Here is a 14,645-nt window from a genome sequence, read left to right as displayed (position 1 = left end):
GCCAGTTGTCACTCTTGTAAATTGAACATGGAGCTAGATGGTCCTAGTCTGGTTATTTTTTGTAATATGAGACAAGCATTATTCTTAAAGAAATTGTCCCTTCCAGAAGAAGGGAAGTGAAAATAATAAAAAGAAAAAAAATACTGCAGTAACTTTTTTTTTAAATTAAAATGAGGTTATTCCTTTGATTTTCTAAAAGTTTGCTTTCATTAGAACTCTTTTCATATGAATTGGCATAGTAATTATGGAAGGAAACTTATCAGTAAATGGAGAATTTTGCTCCTTAATGTCCTTTTCTTTGTTGACAGTAATATTAGAAAGTGAATGGTTCAGCACACTTCAATTTCAGTAGTCCAAAAGTTCACATATTTAACAAGTGCATTTCTCCTAGCAAACTCAGTTTGTAGTTTGGAAGACATATTTGCTAAGGACTGTGCTTAGTGCTTTAAGAGGAAATAGCTCTTAAGTTCATTAGAAAATATCAGCTTTGACAATTATAATCATTATCCATTTCTATGTTTGCTTTCATTTTTTTCTTTAGACTGTTTCATTTCATATACACTGGCAGGCTTCTCTCATTGTAATTGGTTTTATTGCTTTTATTTTGGATATTTTGTATTCAAGTTCTTTGACTTCAGAAATTACATGGGAAATCTATATTTCTTATCTCATCATCATGTTGTTTTACCTTAACAATTTTCTGTTTTGTTTTGGTTTGGTTTTTTTTTTTCTGACAATAACTTACTGTTATTGGATCTTCTACTGCCAATATCTTTCTTTAAGATGTTAATACTAGTAGAGTTGTTTTCTTGTTGAAGCTGCCTGTGCTAATCAGCGTCCTGACCTCTTTGGCTGTGTTATTGCCCAAGTGGGAGTGATGGATATGCTGAAGTTCCACAAGTACACCATTGGCCATGCTTGGACTACTGACTACGGTTGCTCTGACCATCAAGAGCAGTTTGAATGGCTATGCAAGTAAGTGTCTTTAAATACTTCTGTCATTGTTAAAATGCAAACTCTGCTCAACAGTTTCAGGTTGTCATGATAAATAGCTATTATTATCAGCTAATATGAATTATTTCATTCTTTTCTCACATTGGATTTATGGACTTCAGAGTTTCTTTACAAGTCAGCTTTGCATGAGAACAACTCTCTTCAAAGCCACATTGAGTTTACTGATTATAGTTTCTGAAACCATATTCTACTAGCAACTTTAACCATTTGTTAGGTACTCTTTCCAAACAATGCCTGCTTTAGGCTGTTTGGCAACAGAGAATTCTCAAGTGAACCACTATGTAAATTGTATTTTTTATGATGGGGTAGAGAAAATGACCATTATTAACTGTATTATACAATGTGGATAGGATTTATTTGAAGGAATTGAATGGCAGTAGACCACAACAGGATATTAATTCAGTTCTTAGGCTCTTGCTAAGAGTTCTGGAAAGATTATTTAGAAGGGGAAAATAAAACAGGCACTGTGAGAGAACAGCAATGGTCTGCACATTTGATATAGTCACCAACGACTGTGTTAAAATATGTTCCATCATTTAAAATTATTTTTCTGGCATCTCATCTGTTACTATAACTGTGTTCCTTTGATAATGAGGATTGGCATTACAGGACAATGCGTCAGACATGCTAACAATTTGGCTTGTCTGAACCACAGTAGTGTTTAGATAATAAAGTATGTATATACTGGAGTACACTGAGATCTAACTTACCTACAACATTTATTAAAAAAACGAGCAATGTCAATTCCAAATACTAGATAATCAGTTGGGCCCATTGTAATTACGTTTTTACAAGATCCCTAGTTGCTCAATTTAAGGTTTCAGTGGCAAACAAAGTTTGTGTATACAATGCACAAAGCAACTAACAAATTTCATAATTTCTTTAATCGTTAGTTTTCAAAAAATATAGTTTGCTTTAAAGTGTAAGTATCAATTAAGTAATCTTGATTATTTTGAACAGTAAAATTTGCGTGAACATCTGTAAGTTCAGATATTCTGAAGTTGTAAAGTGGAAGCAAAGTTTTAAATTCATTCTGTGATTAGGAGATACATCTGCAGAAAGGACTCATACTTTACCTGCTTATTTACCTATTTATTTACATGCTTAACTCACAAAATCTCAATGCATAATTTTAAAAACATATAATATTACCTGAAATATTTCTACTTGGCAAAATTTCTTTAAGCTGCTTTGCCTCCTGTTCAACTGGCAATGGCACATCAAATCATCAAATATAGAAAGATAAATAATGTTTCAACAATGTTGTCTTTACAGATACCCAAAAATACCTTATAACTAGACTGCCATGTACTCACCATCTTTTTTAAAAAAAAAAAAACCAAATTGTCATCTTGAAATTCAGTTACATTGCTCTTTCAATGGAAATGAGGGAGCTAGGAATCTGTTATATTAGACAATCAAATATTGTTATATTGCTGTGTGTTCTTAAAAACAATTTGGGATTACTTAATAGTTACTCATCTAAATGTGAGATGAATTAAAAAAACAAACAGAAAACAAACAAACAAACAAAAAACAGAATTCCCTTTGTATTTTCTGTGATATAGAAGAAATAAGTTGTATCCTCCTCCTGATTTTAAAAATGTAAGACTGTTCTTCGGTTAGATAGAATTCTCTGTGACTGTTAAATTCAGTTTATAATGTCAGAGTATTTTTGTTGTTGTTGTTGAGATGTGTGAATACATTTTTTACATTATGCTGCAGTAGTTTAAAAAAATGTCAATTTTCCTGCAAAGAAAACAAGTTTCTAAGTAAGATAATTTCTTACTCAAAAAGTATGAATCAGTCATCTATCAAGACCCATAACACTTACAGTTCTTTTTTCAGTTTCCTGCATTATATTCCTCCAGAATACCTGCATGTTCAAAAGTGGTATAAATATTGGTGGGAACAAATTTTGGTGAATGTATGCAGCACTTGTTCACCATCAGAAACTGTTTTGTATGGAAAAGAGCCATTCATTCACATGCAGACCTGGAAATACATGTGTGTGCTGGAAAAAAGCCTTCATCTCCTTGCTTCGCTGCAGAATAGATCCTGCTGTGAGCTTTACAGCTTCTGTTGTTCTTTCCCTGTTGCCCATTCCTGCTATTTTGATATTTCTGTGAGATGGATGCATATACCTCTGTAAGTTAATGTATTTGCTTCACATTTGAGAGCCAGCGATTTGTTCTGTGCCATTTGCAGTCCTGGGATGTGCAATGGGGGACTGTAGAATTGAGTGCTGTCAAACGTCACTGTGATAATTTCAGTGGGAGATGGCCTTCTTATTGGATCTTGAGGAGAAAATATATAAATGTTTGTGTATTCTTCTCAGGTATTCTCCACTTCACAATGTTAAACTACCAGAAGAAGATGGCATCCAGTATCCCTCTACACTGCTGCTCACAGCAGACCATGATGATCGTGTGGTCCCTCTACACTCACTGAAGTTTATTGCTACTCTGCAGTATGTTGTGGGGCGAAGCCATAAACAAACCAATCCACTTCTCATCCATGTTGACACCAAAGCTGGACATGGAGCAGGAAAGCCAACTGCTAAAGTTATAGAAGAAGTGTCAGATATGTTTGCTTTTATAGCACGTTGCCTAAATCTTGATTGGATTGAATAGGCAAAATGCTTATTACTGTCTCCTTTAGGAAAAAAAGAAGGGCTTTAACACCATTTAAGACCAACCAGACACTACTTGGTGTAGTACTTACATTTAAGAACTGCAGTTCAATATTTTATTGATCCAACCTGCTATGGAATTTTGATCTGTGCTTCCCTTTTTTTAGAATTTCTTTGAATTTCTTTTCTACTGTGTTCCAAAGTACATATTAAGTAGCATGTTCAAATACATAGCTGAGCTACTGTCAGTGTTGTTGTGAACTTCTAGATTCCAGATTTAGTGTTAGTTGAGCTAATTTCATGTAAACAATTTTAATGTATTTTACACCTATAAACATATCCAGATCATCTGTAATTAAATGTAAGTACTGTCCGCATAAAGAACTCTGAGCATACTTTATTTACACAGTAACTTATTGAAGAATGGAAATGTAAAATGTTCTTTGATAATCATGAAATATCGAGGAGATAGTAGTCTAAGTAATTAATTACCCAGATATTATTAAAAAAAATTGTATTATTTCATACTGTTTGTAACAGTCTTATTACAGTCTAGAATAATGTTGCTAAATTGTCTTTTCTTACCACAAAGACTTGAAAATGTCCATTTTCTCTTCTGTTGTTTATTTTCACAAAGAAGAGAAAATTGGAGGCAGGAAAACTTGAAGAACTCTTCAGATACTCATTATCAGTCAAGGTATGCATACACACTTCATAGTGTTGCCTGTCTACTGTTCACTCTTCAACTATTTTTAAACTTTTAGACTGAATTGTTCAAATTCAGATATGCATATGACAGGATATTCTGTAAGGTGCCAAAATTTGAAGATACATACATAATCTTGTCCTAACTGCAAAACAACAAAAGCACATAAGCAGACTCCCTAATGATTTGACATGCACACAATACCTGAACTGCCATTTCATTAATTTGATTAGGTTGTAGAGCTATTGAATGTGAGTAGAAATTGCCTAGTAGCTGCCTAAACTGTGATGTGCTGCAGCAAGCAGATTTTGACTTTGGGGACAGAAAGGTTTCCTACCATTCACTATTACTCTTGTTCCCATCAAGCAAATACTACTGCTTCCCAGTTTTGGATAAACTGATACACTCTTCCAGTATTGTTTGTCATCATGTTCATACTTGGATCCCAAGGCTTTTGGAATTTTTGAGCAATTTGAGCTCTGAGCTCAAGAGCTTTATCTGTAAGCAAGTAATGTCTCAACTTGGGAAGAGGGAGTGGTATTTAAAAAGTGAGTAGGCTGCTGATTATCTGTACCAAATTCATACTGTTTCTTTCACTCCCAGGGACTTTTCCTGATTCACTCTGTAGCCTGGGAAGGATCATGCCTCCAAAGCCCTAATAATCTGATTTGGCGGGATGGAACGTGGTGGGGAAGAGGGATTTCTGCTTTGGTAACAAGTACCATACTGATAAACCTGTATGTGATCTGAAGCTTATTTGTGAACCCTGGACATTATTTTTACCAATTTATGGATTGCTGTATTTGATCACACCATCAAATTGAACAATCAGACTAGAGAGCTGAGGGATTTTTTTTTTATTCCTCCAGGCTGTGAAAGTGGAGTTCAGGTTCAGCCTCTCACCCTGACCTTTTTCCCATAGACATGTGAATAATTTTCTAAGATCATTTTGGAATTTTTAACAGCTGTGCAGTAGGGGCAGGAAGGAAGCTGATGATAGAAAGCTGGGACAAGTGTCTGACACACCAGAAGGCTGTGCTGCAATTCGGCAAGACTTGGAAAGGCTGGAGAGTTGGACAGAGGAGCACTATGCAGTTCAGCGAGGGCAAGAATCCTACAGCTGGGAAAGAATAACCACACATATCAGTACAGGTTAGGGGGGTGACCTGCTGGAAAGAAGCTCTGCAGAGAAGGACCTGAGGGTCCTAGTGGGCAACAGGCTGGCCATGAGTTATCAGGGTGCCATTATAGTTAAGAAGGCTAATGGGATCCTGGGATGCATTAAAAGGAGCATGGCCAGCAGGTGAGCGGAGGTGATTCTCTCCTTCTGCTCTGCCCTGGTGAGGCCTCACCTGGAGTACTGTGTCCAGTTCTGGGCTACTCAGCTCAAGAAAGACAGAGAACTTCTAGAGAAAGTCCAGTGGAGGGCCACAAAGAGGTTGAGGGGCCTGTAGCATCTCACTTGTGAAGAAAAGCTGAGAGACATAGGACTGTTCAGCCTGGAGGAGACTAAGTGGGGATCTTATCAATACTTACAGATATCTGAAGGACAGGTGTCTAGTGGATAGGGCTAGGCTCTTTTTGGTGATGCCCAGCAACAGAACAGGGGGAATGAAGACAAACAGGAGCATAGGAAGTTCGATCTGAACATGTGGAAAAACTTTATTGTGAGGGTGACAGACCACTGGAACAGGCTGCCCGGAAAGGTTGTGGAGTCTCCTTCTCTGGAGATATTCAAAACCTGTCTCGATGCTTTCCTCTGTAGCCTGCTGTATAGAACCTGCTTTATCCAGGCATTGAACTACATGATCTTCAGTGGTCCCTTCCACCCCCTATGATCCTGTGCTCCTGTGATGCACAGGTGCGGTGCCATCTTTGAAAGTAACACCCCAGATAATCGAGACTCTTCTTGAATGTTATGATATCAAAAGGGCAGAGGTTTTTCTCTAAGCAAGAGCTTTGCTTGATAGGGTTTGTAGAAAGCAGGATCCTTGGATAACTGTGAAACTGAGCTGAATTATATCAGCGCCTTGACTCTCAAATCCTTGAGCACAGCCACCTCAGTCATCTTTTTGGTCTTTGTTTTACCTTGTTCTGTAGCTGCTCAAACACATTTTTTTTCTTTCTGTTTTTACAAGTAGGTAAGTTGAGGAACTTGGAAACAAACATTTCTCTTTGAGTGGCAATTGAGGGTACTGAAGCTCCCAGTTACAAAGTTAATGTTCAGGATTCCCGCTGTAAAAAGCTGCTATCTCTATTAGAGAGGCATGTTGTTTCAATAGTAAGGTCTTAATTGTGATATTTTAATTGATCTTAAGTAGGTATTCCAAGTACAAGATTCAGGTTTGAAATAAGTGATCTTGCAGAGCTGTCCTATTGATTGCATTGCTCCTTCTAGAAGAGAAAGGATGATGGCCCCACATGGAATCCATGTTAATTCCAACCAAGTAATACAGGAGTAATAAAAAAACCACTGGAATTTAAACCTTTAAGGTTTCAATTAAATAGACCTGGAACCAAACAATTCCTGGTGTAGAAAAGCATAATGAAATTTCAGCTAATCTGCTTTCAAGGGTAGCAGTGGTAATGCTATTTCACAGAGAGGCTGTGTGTTCTGTGCCTTTTATTTCCAGTGCATGAAGCAAATTTCACTTGAGTCCTGTAAGAGTCTTATGTTATATAAGCTAAAATCTGTTTCTAAGTGGAAATAAATGAACTTTTCACACGGTACTCCCTTCCAATATTCTTCACAGCTAATGTAAAGATATCTCAGTTGTCTTTGCCTCCATTACAATACATTTGCATCAGAGTTTATAAATGTGAAAAGAGTTGGAAGTATTTTAAACGTTTCAAGTCTTCATGTTCTTCACAAGAAAGAGCAAATTAATTTCCCTCATACTGGAGTTGATTTAATTTTTGGTATCTGAGGGAAAAAAGCAATCTGAGTATAGATGGATGCTGAACCCTCCCCACCACTATAACCACCAACATCTAAGGGAAGAAGGAGGGCAGTTGGCTGTGGGTATTTAAGAGTAAGGAATGGTTAAGACAGGATTTGGAAACACCTGTTCCCACACCCAGAACTTCTCCTGTTTCACCAGGATTTTCTTGACGTGAGTTTTCTTGGCCATCTGTCTGTAGGAAGGCAGAAACATGAGCAGCAGTTCTTTGGATTTGATACAGCAAGCAACAGCTTTCAGATATCTATGTTTGTTAGGTGATGTCAGGTCGTTTAATTTTAGCCAAAGGCAGCCCCTCACACTTCCTGTCAGCCTCTCCTGTGAAAGGGCTTTTCCAAGCTGAGTAGGATTTGGGGGGAAGGGCTGAGGGAGGCGCTTGGCAGCCAAGCTAATAAACAAGCACCCGATTTTCTGCCAAGCTCTTCTACTTTGAAAATCTTTAGTTAGACAGCTTTTGTGCAATTGCCTCTTTGTGCAGACCTCTCAGGATTTGGATAATTCATGCTGTTTGAACAGCCAGGTTTGGCAACTTTTTTCAGTTCTCCATATGTTCTTTTAATTATTTTTGCCTTGCTATTATTGTGTGCCAGGAAAATAAAAAGTGTTTCTCTAGGTTTTTTTTTTCCCCTTACTATTGAAGAAAGGGGAGGTGAGGTAGCCTTCCAATTCTCTCATCTATGAAGATAGCCAAAGTGTGTTCTCAGACAGTGTTACTCCCGAATAATCCTATACTGTTTCTAAACAATCTCACACCTTCCACATGTTCACGGCATAGGGTTCCCTGTGATGGAGTCCCTGAGTGGAAGTTAGACCAGCTGCTGGCATCTGCAGAAATAATAAGAAGTTCTGGACTAGGAGGACTGTGATTTGGCATTTTTCCTCCCAATTTTCCTAAGAAAACGAATGGAAAATTCAACTCTTAAACCTGAAGTTGAGCAATAGCACGTCAGCATCTCTGCTCTATAGATACCCCTCTGCATTTATAGCAGGAGTAACAGAGGCAAGGAACAAGTGTGCTTGCATCCTTACCCATAGCAGGGTAAATTTAATTTTGGAGGTCTGAATAGTGAGGGTTAATCAATTACTGGTGGTTTTCACTAAAGATTTCCGGCTTCCACAGCAAATGCAACATGAGAGCTGGAGTCAGTGGATCGATGTCTGCAAATGTGACATTTCTGGCCTGGTGTGCGCTGCTCAGAAGAAAAATGTTGGTGTGTGTGTTCTACTTGCAGCACGTATCAGGCCTTCTGTGTGCAAAAAGGAAGGAGATGTTCCTCTTGAATGCCTCAAACTGTATTTTAGCTAGCATGCATTTTAGATAGGCATCTGATAGTGCTAGCTAAAGCATTAACCTAGGCATTTGTGTGTAACCTAAGCAGTGCCCAAAAATATTGTCTGTAATTTTCATCTTAACATTACTGTAAAAATATAGCAGAAATAATCAGATGAAAGGCGAGAGAGCTTCATTTTGTAGTATCCATGTTGTCCTACCCTTTCAGTGTATTAGATGGATGTTTATTTTCCAAGTTCCGAAATAAACGTCCCCCCAGAAATGGAAAGGGGTGGAATTCCCTGGATTTAGAAATGAGGTAAGATCACAGATCATGCAGACCCAGCCATAGATTGAGCAACACAAAATACCTTAATTCAGCAGAGGCACCTGAGCTCATAGGTGGAAATTCCACTTAGTTCTTAACACTATCATTTTCACGTTACTTTTCCTTCCCTGTGAAGAGCTGTACTTCACCTCTAACAGTTCCTCAGTATATTAAATATTAAATTACACTGCATCTCTGGAAGTTCTTTATAGAGAGAGTGTTGAGGTGCTGGAACAGGCTGCCCAGAGAGGTTGTGGATGCCCCGTCCCTGGAGGTGTTCAAGGGCAGATTGGATGGGGCCCTGGGCAGCCTGGTCTAGCATTAAATGGGGAGGTTGGTGGCCCTGCATGTGGCAGGGGAGTCAGAGATTCATCATCCTTGAGGTCCCTTCCAACCCTGGCCATTCTGTGATTCTGTGATTTCAGTGATGCTATCAAATAGATTCTCCTGCAGGACTTCAAAAGCGCCAAAGGACGAGCAAGAGCTAAAAAATTAGCAGTAACTTCGAGTAACTACAAGCATACAAAATAACAGAGGAATTTATTCATTAGTTATATGCCGGTTAACGCAGTTCTTCAGGAGTTTGGATGAGATTGCTTAGCTGCTGAAAGCACTTATTTCTGTGCTGCTTAATGCTTTGAGGCTATCTTCTGGTGTGCACCATGAGCATGTCATTGGAGCAGCAAATGAAGCACTGCAGTGTGGGCTGCTGTTTCCTTCCTGGGAAAGAAGTTGAGTAAAATGTTGGGGCATTTCACTATTCAGAATCTTTTAGAATGGTAACAGGAGCAGAAAATACATGATGAGATGATTATTGCAAATGAAACAGTGTTATTTCTCAACAGATTATGATGTTTTCTGAAAGTGTTGTATTTCAGAGGAAGTTCTGCTGTAGTAAAACATGCTTTGAGCTGTACATATGTGCAAGTATCCATTTCAGTAACGTGGCAAAACTGTTAAGCACTCATGTTTATTGTTAATATTGTGCTGTTTTGCACTGACGTTGTTTTCCGATTTTAGTTTAAAGCTCCTCAGCATGAAAGGTGTCTTTTCATCATGAATATACAACTGACATAAAACTGTAAACCTATGACTGCTTACAATGACCCAAGCTATGGTTTACCTTTCATCTCACATTCCACAAGATAGGCATGGATATTAGGAAGACTGCACCTTATTGCCAGAAAAGTGAAATAAACCTTTGTGATCACTGCCTGCGAATTGCAGAGCTTGGGAAGCCTCTGTCATTAATTGCAAGCACACTTCCAGGTATATTTTGAAATTAAAGGCAGACCTTTTCGTAATTAGAGGTGCTCAGACCTCCTCAGCTTTGAGAAAGTACAGATCCCCATCTTATCTCTGCAATAGCACCCATCCCTCAAAGACTGAAAGCAAAAGAAGTCATTCTTGAAATTCCCCATGTTTGCAATGCAGTTATCCTCCAGCACTAGCTTGCACAGCATTGACTGCCAAGCACAAACTGGAAAACATCCTCCTCTCATAGATGCCAATCACTCGCACAACAAACCCAGTCATTAAACAGTTTGCTGCCATGGGCCAGCTGCCCATCCTTTCTGCTCATTGGAACCTTCCAAAGCCTTCAACTTGCCAGAGGAAGTAGATGGAGGAGGAAGGGTATCAGAAGTATAAAATTGCTTCTAGCTAATAAATTAGAAACCCTGTTGAGACCATTTCATTAAATGCTTCGAATGGTATTTGTTGTTTTTTATGCTGGTTTCCTTTGGTGAGAATTAGGCAGCCAGTCTTGCCAAGGGGTGCCAGTAGTGCTGGGTCAGATGAAGGATGATGTCACATGGAAAGGTATTCTGTAGCAGATGCTTTCTGTTCATAGATTTAACAGCAACGTGTGTTGATTTCTGCTGTACGTATCTAATTAGGATTATTTCAAGGGAATAGCCATCAGAACATCAACAGTGGAGGGGTGTTACATCCTGTCCAGTACCTCAGAGCGGCTGTGTGCCTCATATGGGTGCAAGACAGTTATTGCAGCAGGACCTCTCCAAAACATGGGGAGCAATCACTAGCCAAGTCTAGAAGTGGCACATCTCAGAGGATAGCAGGACAGGAACTGTTTATCTCTCTTGTCAGAGGCACAGACCTATGGAGCCTGTACTTGTAGAGCTGAAGGAGGAGCTGTCCTCCAAGCAGTCAGAGGCTGGCTTTGGGCTGTGTTGGCCAAAACTCATCCCAAGCTCCCACACTGACCATCACACTGGTGCTTAGCTGCAGTCACTGAACTATGGAGTTCTCTGTTGATTTGTTAGTTTGGGTGTGATAAGGGGTGTGATAGACTGAATCAATTAACTGTTCAGCTATTTAACCCTGCCCTGCAGGCCTACATGCAAAAGCATTAGTGAGCTGCCTGCAGGCCAAGGTGCCAGAGAGCAGCCTCCTTCAGCAGTGGAGGGCAGGTTTTGGTTGGGACACCTGGCTCACTGTATGTGACTGGAAAGACACAGCAGTCTCCTGCTGAGCCTCCACCACATTGCTAACCTAAGGGATTTAGGGGTCTCAGTCTCCTGTGATGTCATGAAGCACTGGAGAGATGTGAGCAGGGAGACATTAGGTCCAAGTCAAGGGGTCCACACAGGAGACACGAGGGGATCTGTTCAAGCAGATCAACCATATATGTATTGCCTGTGTCTTGTAGCTCCTGCCTTGGGTCTGCCTTTACCTGATGTGCCCCATCATGAAAAGTTTCATAACTCTTTAAATAAATAAATCCTTCATCCTTTCAACACTTTCAGCACTGCAGGCATCTGGTCAGATTCAAACAGCTGGTGATAAATTATCCTGGCAAAAAAAAAAAAAACATTTTCTGCTTTCTCTCATGTGTCCCCACATGCGATATTCTTCCATCTGACAACAGCCCTGAGGCAGAAGTTGGGTGGTAATCGTTTTTACTTGGCTGCTGCTTTAAAATTCAGTGGTCTCACAGGGCCATGGTCTCCCTGCCCCACAGGAGCATGGTGCCATTGTATGGGCAAAGCCTTGGGCAGGATCCTGGCAGCCTGTCAAATGCAGAGCTCCAGGGTGGCCTTGGAGGAGGATTCCTGGGAGGAAGGCTGGAAGGAGAGCTGCTTCCAGGGGGTATTTCATGCCCAGTGCTTAATACAGGTCTCATCTTCAGAGGGCACTGGGAGCTGTGTTGGAAGCATGAGGTTTTTTGGACTTCCTGCTCTTCCTTTGCAGAGGACATGAATGTTGCCAAATTCCAGGGGCAACCTATCTCTTCCTTTAAGTATAAACATCCTCTGTGCTCAAAGCTTTTTTTTTCTTCCTGAATTTATTAGTGCTCTCATCTCACTGTTTCTTCCACGAGTCAGAATAGCAACAGATGTCCTAATGGCAACAGAGAACCTAATCACTCACATGTTCAAGCCCTAGAAGGCTGTGCAAGATATCTTGGGGATCGTGTCATTCTTGTCTCCAGCCAAATGTTGTTGGAATGCAATGCCAGCCTGGAAGCTGGCTTCCCAGAGAGCTGGGAGTGCAGTGGGGAGGCGAGTGAGCAGGCCTTCAGGAACAGTTCCTACCTCAATGCAGGGAGCCCCAACCTCCCCAGGCCTTGCTGAGCACTTCCCAAGGACAGGAAGGACTGCCAGCTCCTTTACATTAGCAGTACTGCTGTGCTGTACCACACAAGGACAGCATCACAGACTGGCTGAGGCTGGTGGGACCTCTGGGCCCATCCCAACCCCTGCTCCTGCAGGGACACCCACAGCAGGGTGCCCAAGCCCACGTCCAGGCAGCTTCTGAAGATCTCAGGGAGGAGACCCCCCTGTTTCTGGGCAGCCTCTGCCAGTGCTCCATCACCCACACAGGGGCTAGCAGGGGGCAAGGCAAGTAGAGCCTGGCCCTGCCACTGAACCAACAAGGCCCGCTGCTTAGTGCAGAGAAGTCCATCTTGTCGGACTGACAGACCAGAACAGGGCAGGACCTCCAGATACCAAGGGAGCTTCTTGGCCTGACTGGGAGTCTTTGCTGGGAAGAAGCAGTGAATTGATGGGTTTCTGAATGGCAGTTCTAGACTTAAATACTTAATGCTTGCCTGACTCCAGTTTCAGGTTCTTAAATACCGCTGTTGACTCTGAGCCTGTACCTAACAGCAGCCTCACCCTCCCCGTTCTCCCATTCTATTTTCTCTGCACAGTATTACACGCTGCAGGAATACTTTTCCTTACCTGCTCTGCACTCCACAAGGTGCTCTCCTCTTTTCTAATTCAAGCTGTGAGTGCTCATTTTTCATTCTTCACACTCCTTGCTGTTTTAACCTTGCCTGTTCCTTGAATTATCTGGAGCTTCAGCATGCAGGAGTTACTATGAAGTGTATGGCAAAAACATGCTGCAGGCTCACACGCACATAGAGTCCTTTCCTTGGGGCTTTGGCTTAATTTCCTCTCTGCTTTGTTCCTGATTGCTCATTAGAAAGGCAGAAAGCCCTGGAGCCAATTTCCAAAGACTGGCCATACCCACTGGGTGACATATGGCTCCCACAGACGTGGCCCTCCAAAGGACTGTGCACTCAAATTGTATTTCTGGGATGCAGTGAGGATGTCAGGCAACGCTTCTGTTTTCAGTGAATGACTGGCTCTCACGCACTGGGTATCTTTGGTGCCAGTGTTACACTTCCCATTCAGCCCTCTGGTTTTCATTCCTGCTCTCAATGCACCTTTACTGTCTTCTGCTAACTCTAGAGGTTGTCTTTTGCAGAAGGAGTTTCTAAGCTGCCCTGGCTAGGATAAATCTTGCTCTTGTTCCTCAGAGCTGCCAACTGAAGCACTTTGCAGGACTCTCCTCCTAGGCTGGCAGGCTCCCACTCCAGCAGTGCTTTTGCCACTGCAGCAGCTCATCACAGCCATTGTGGATGCGCAGCCCTGGAGATAATTAGGTTTTCCCCTGTAAAGGTCCTCCAGTTCTCATTATTTCATCCTTTATGGTGGCACAGAGAATATGTTTGCCTCTGGTTTTACGTTTCCTTGTTCTCATTTCAGGTAAGCAAATCCACACAGATCTAACTGAGATGAAGTCTGGGACTAAAAGTGAACCACCATTTTCAGTACTGGAAACTAAGAAGTGTCAGCAAAAGACAGTCCTCATCCAAGACTTAAGAACCAGTGCCTGTCTTCCTCTTCAGGCAATGAACTTCCAGAATGGACCCAAAAAAACAAATGCTAATGGGCCTGATGGAGAGTCTGTGCCCTGGCGAGGTCTATCAAGAAATTTCCTGATCTCTTTGTTTACTGAACGAGAGAGAACTAAGCTTCAGATGCCAGCTCTCATCTCTGGGAATGCCTTTAAACACCCACACAACTTTTGCTCTAATTGCACTTTGTGGCAGGATCATCTGACAGTTGATACCTAACTAACCTGATTTCACAGAATCACAGAATCACAGAATCACAGAATTGTAGGGGTTGGAAGGGACTTCCAGAGATCATCGAGTCCAACCCCCATTATTCCTCCCATTATTTTTTTCTCAAACATAGCTGACTGCACTAGAGACACTGACACTGATGCCAAGGCAGTCTTGGTCCATGCTTTGTTTCTTTCCCTGTTAGTCTGCAAAAATTGGTTTTCAGGTTTCTGGGCAAATTCAGAAGTAATGGGTTAAGTTTCTTCATTGTGTTGTTTTTCTTCCTCGCTGAAATGTATGTTCTGAATTTAATTTTGAGTTGAAGAAAATGTGTCATTCATCCAGGAAAAAAAGGTTA

General features: G+C 41.0%; 1 protein-coding gene across 1 annotated transcript in view; it reads left to right on the top strand.

The window, feature by feature from the left end:
* The window catches only part of LOC122158528 (prolyl endopeptidase), a 94,657-nt gene extending 90,486 nt beyond the window's left edge, over positions 1-4,171 (top strand). Inside the window, exons 14-15 of the mRNA XM_042815266.1 lie at positions 819-975; positions 3,353-4,171. Of these exons, the coding sequence (XP_042671200.1) occupies positions 819-975; positions 3,353-3,647 (452 nt within the window). The 3' untranslated portion in view covers positions 3,648-4,171. The remainder of the gene's footprint in view (positions 1-818; positions 976-3,352) is intronic.
* The last annotated feature ends 10,474 nt before the right edge of the window (positions 4,172-14,645 follow it).

This window comes from Centrocercus urophasianus, unplaced genomic scaffold (genome assembly GCF_019232065.1).
Source record: "Centrocercus urophasianus isolate 14NV4802_14NV808 unplaced genomic scaffold, USGS_Curo_1.0 seq_10, whole genome shotgun sequence".
Lineage (NCBI taxonomy): Eukaryota > Metazoa > Chordata > Aves > Galliformes > Phasianidae > Centrocercus > Centrocercus urophasianus.
Note: the sequence above shows the minus strand (reverse complement) of the source record. Positions and strands in the feature narration are given on the sequence as shown.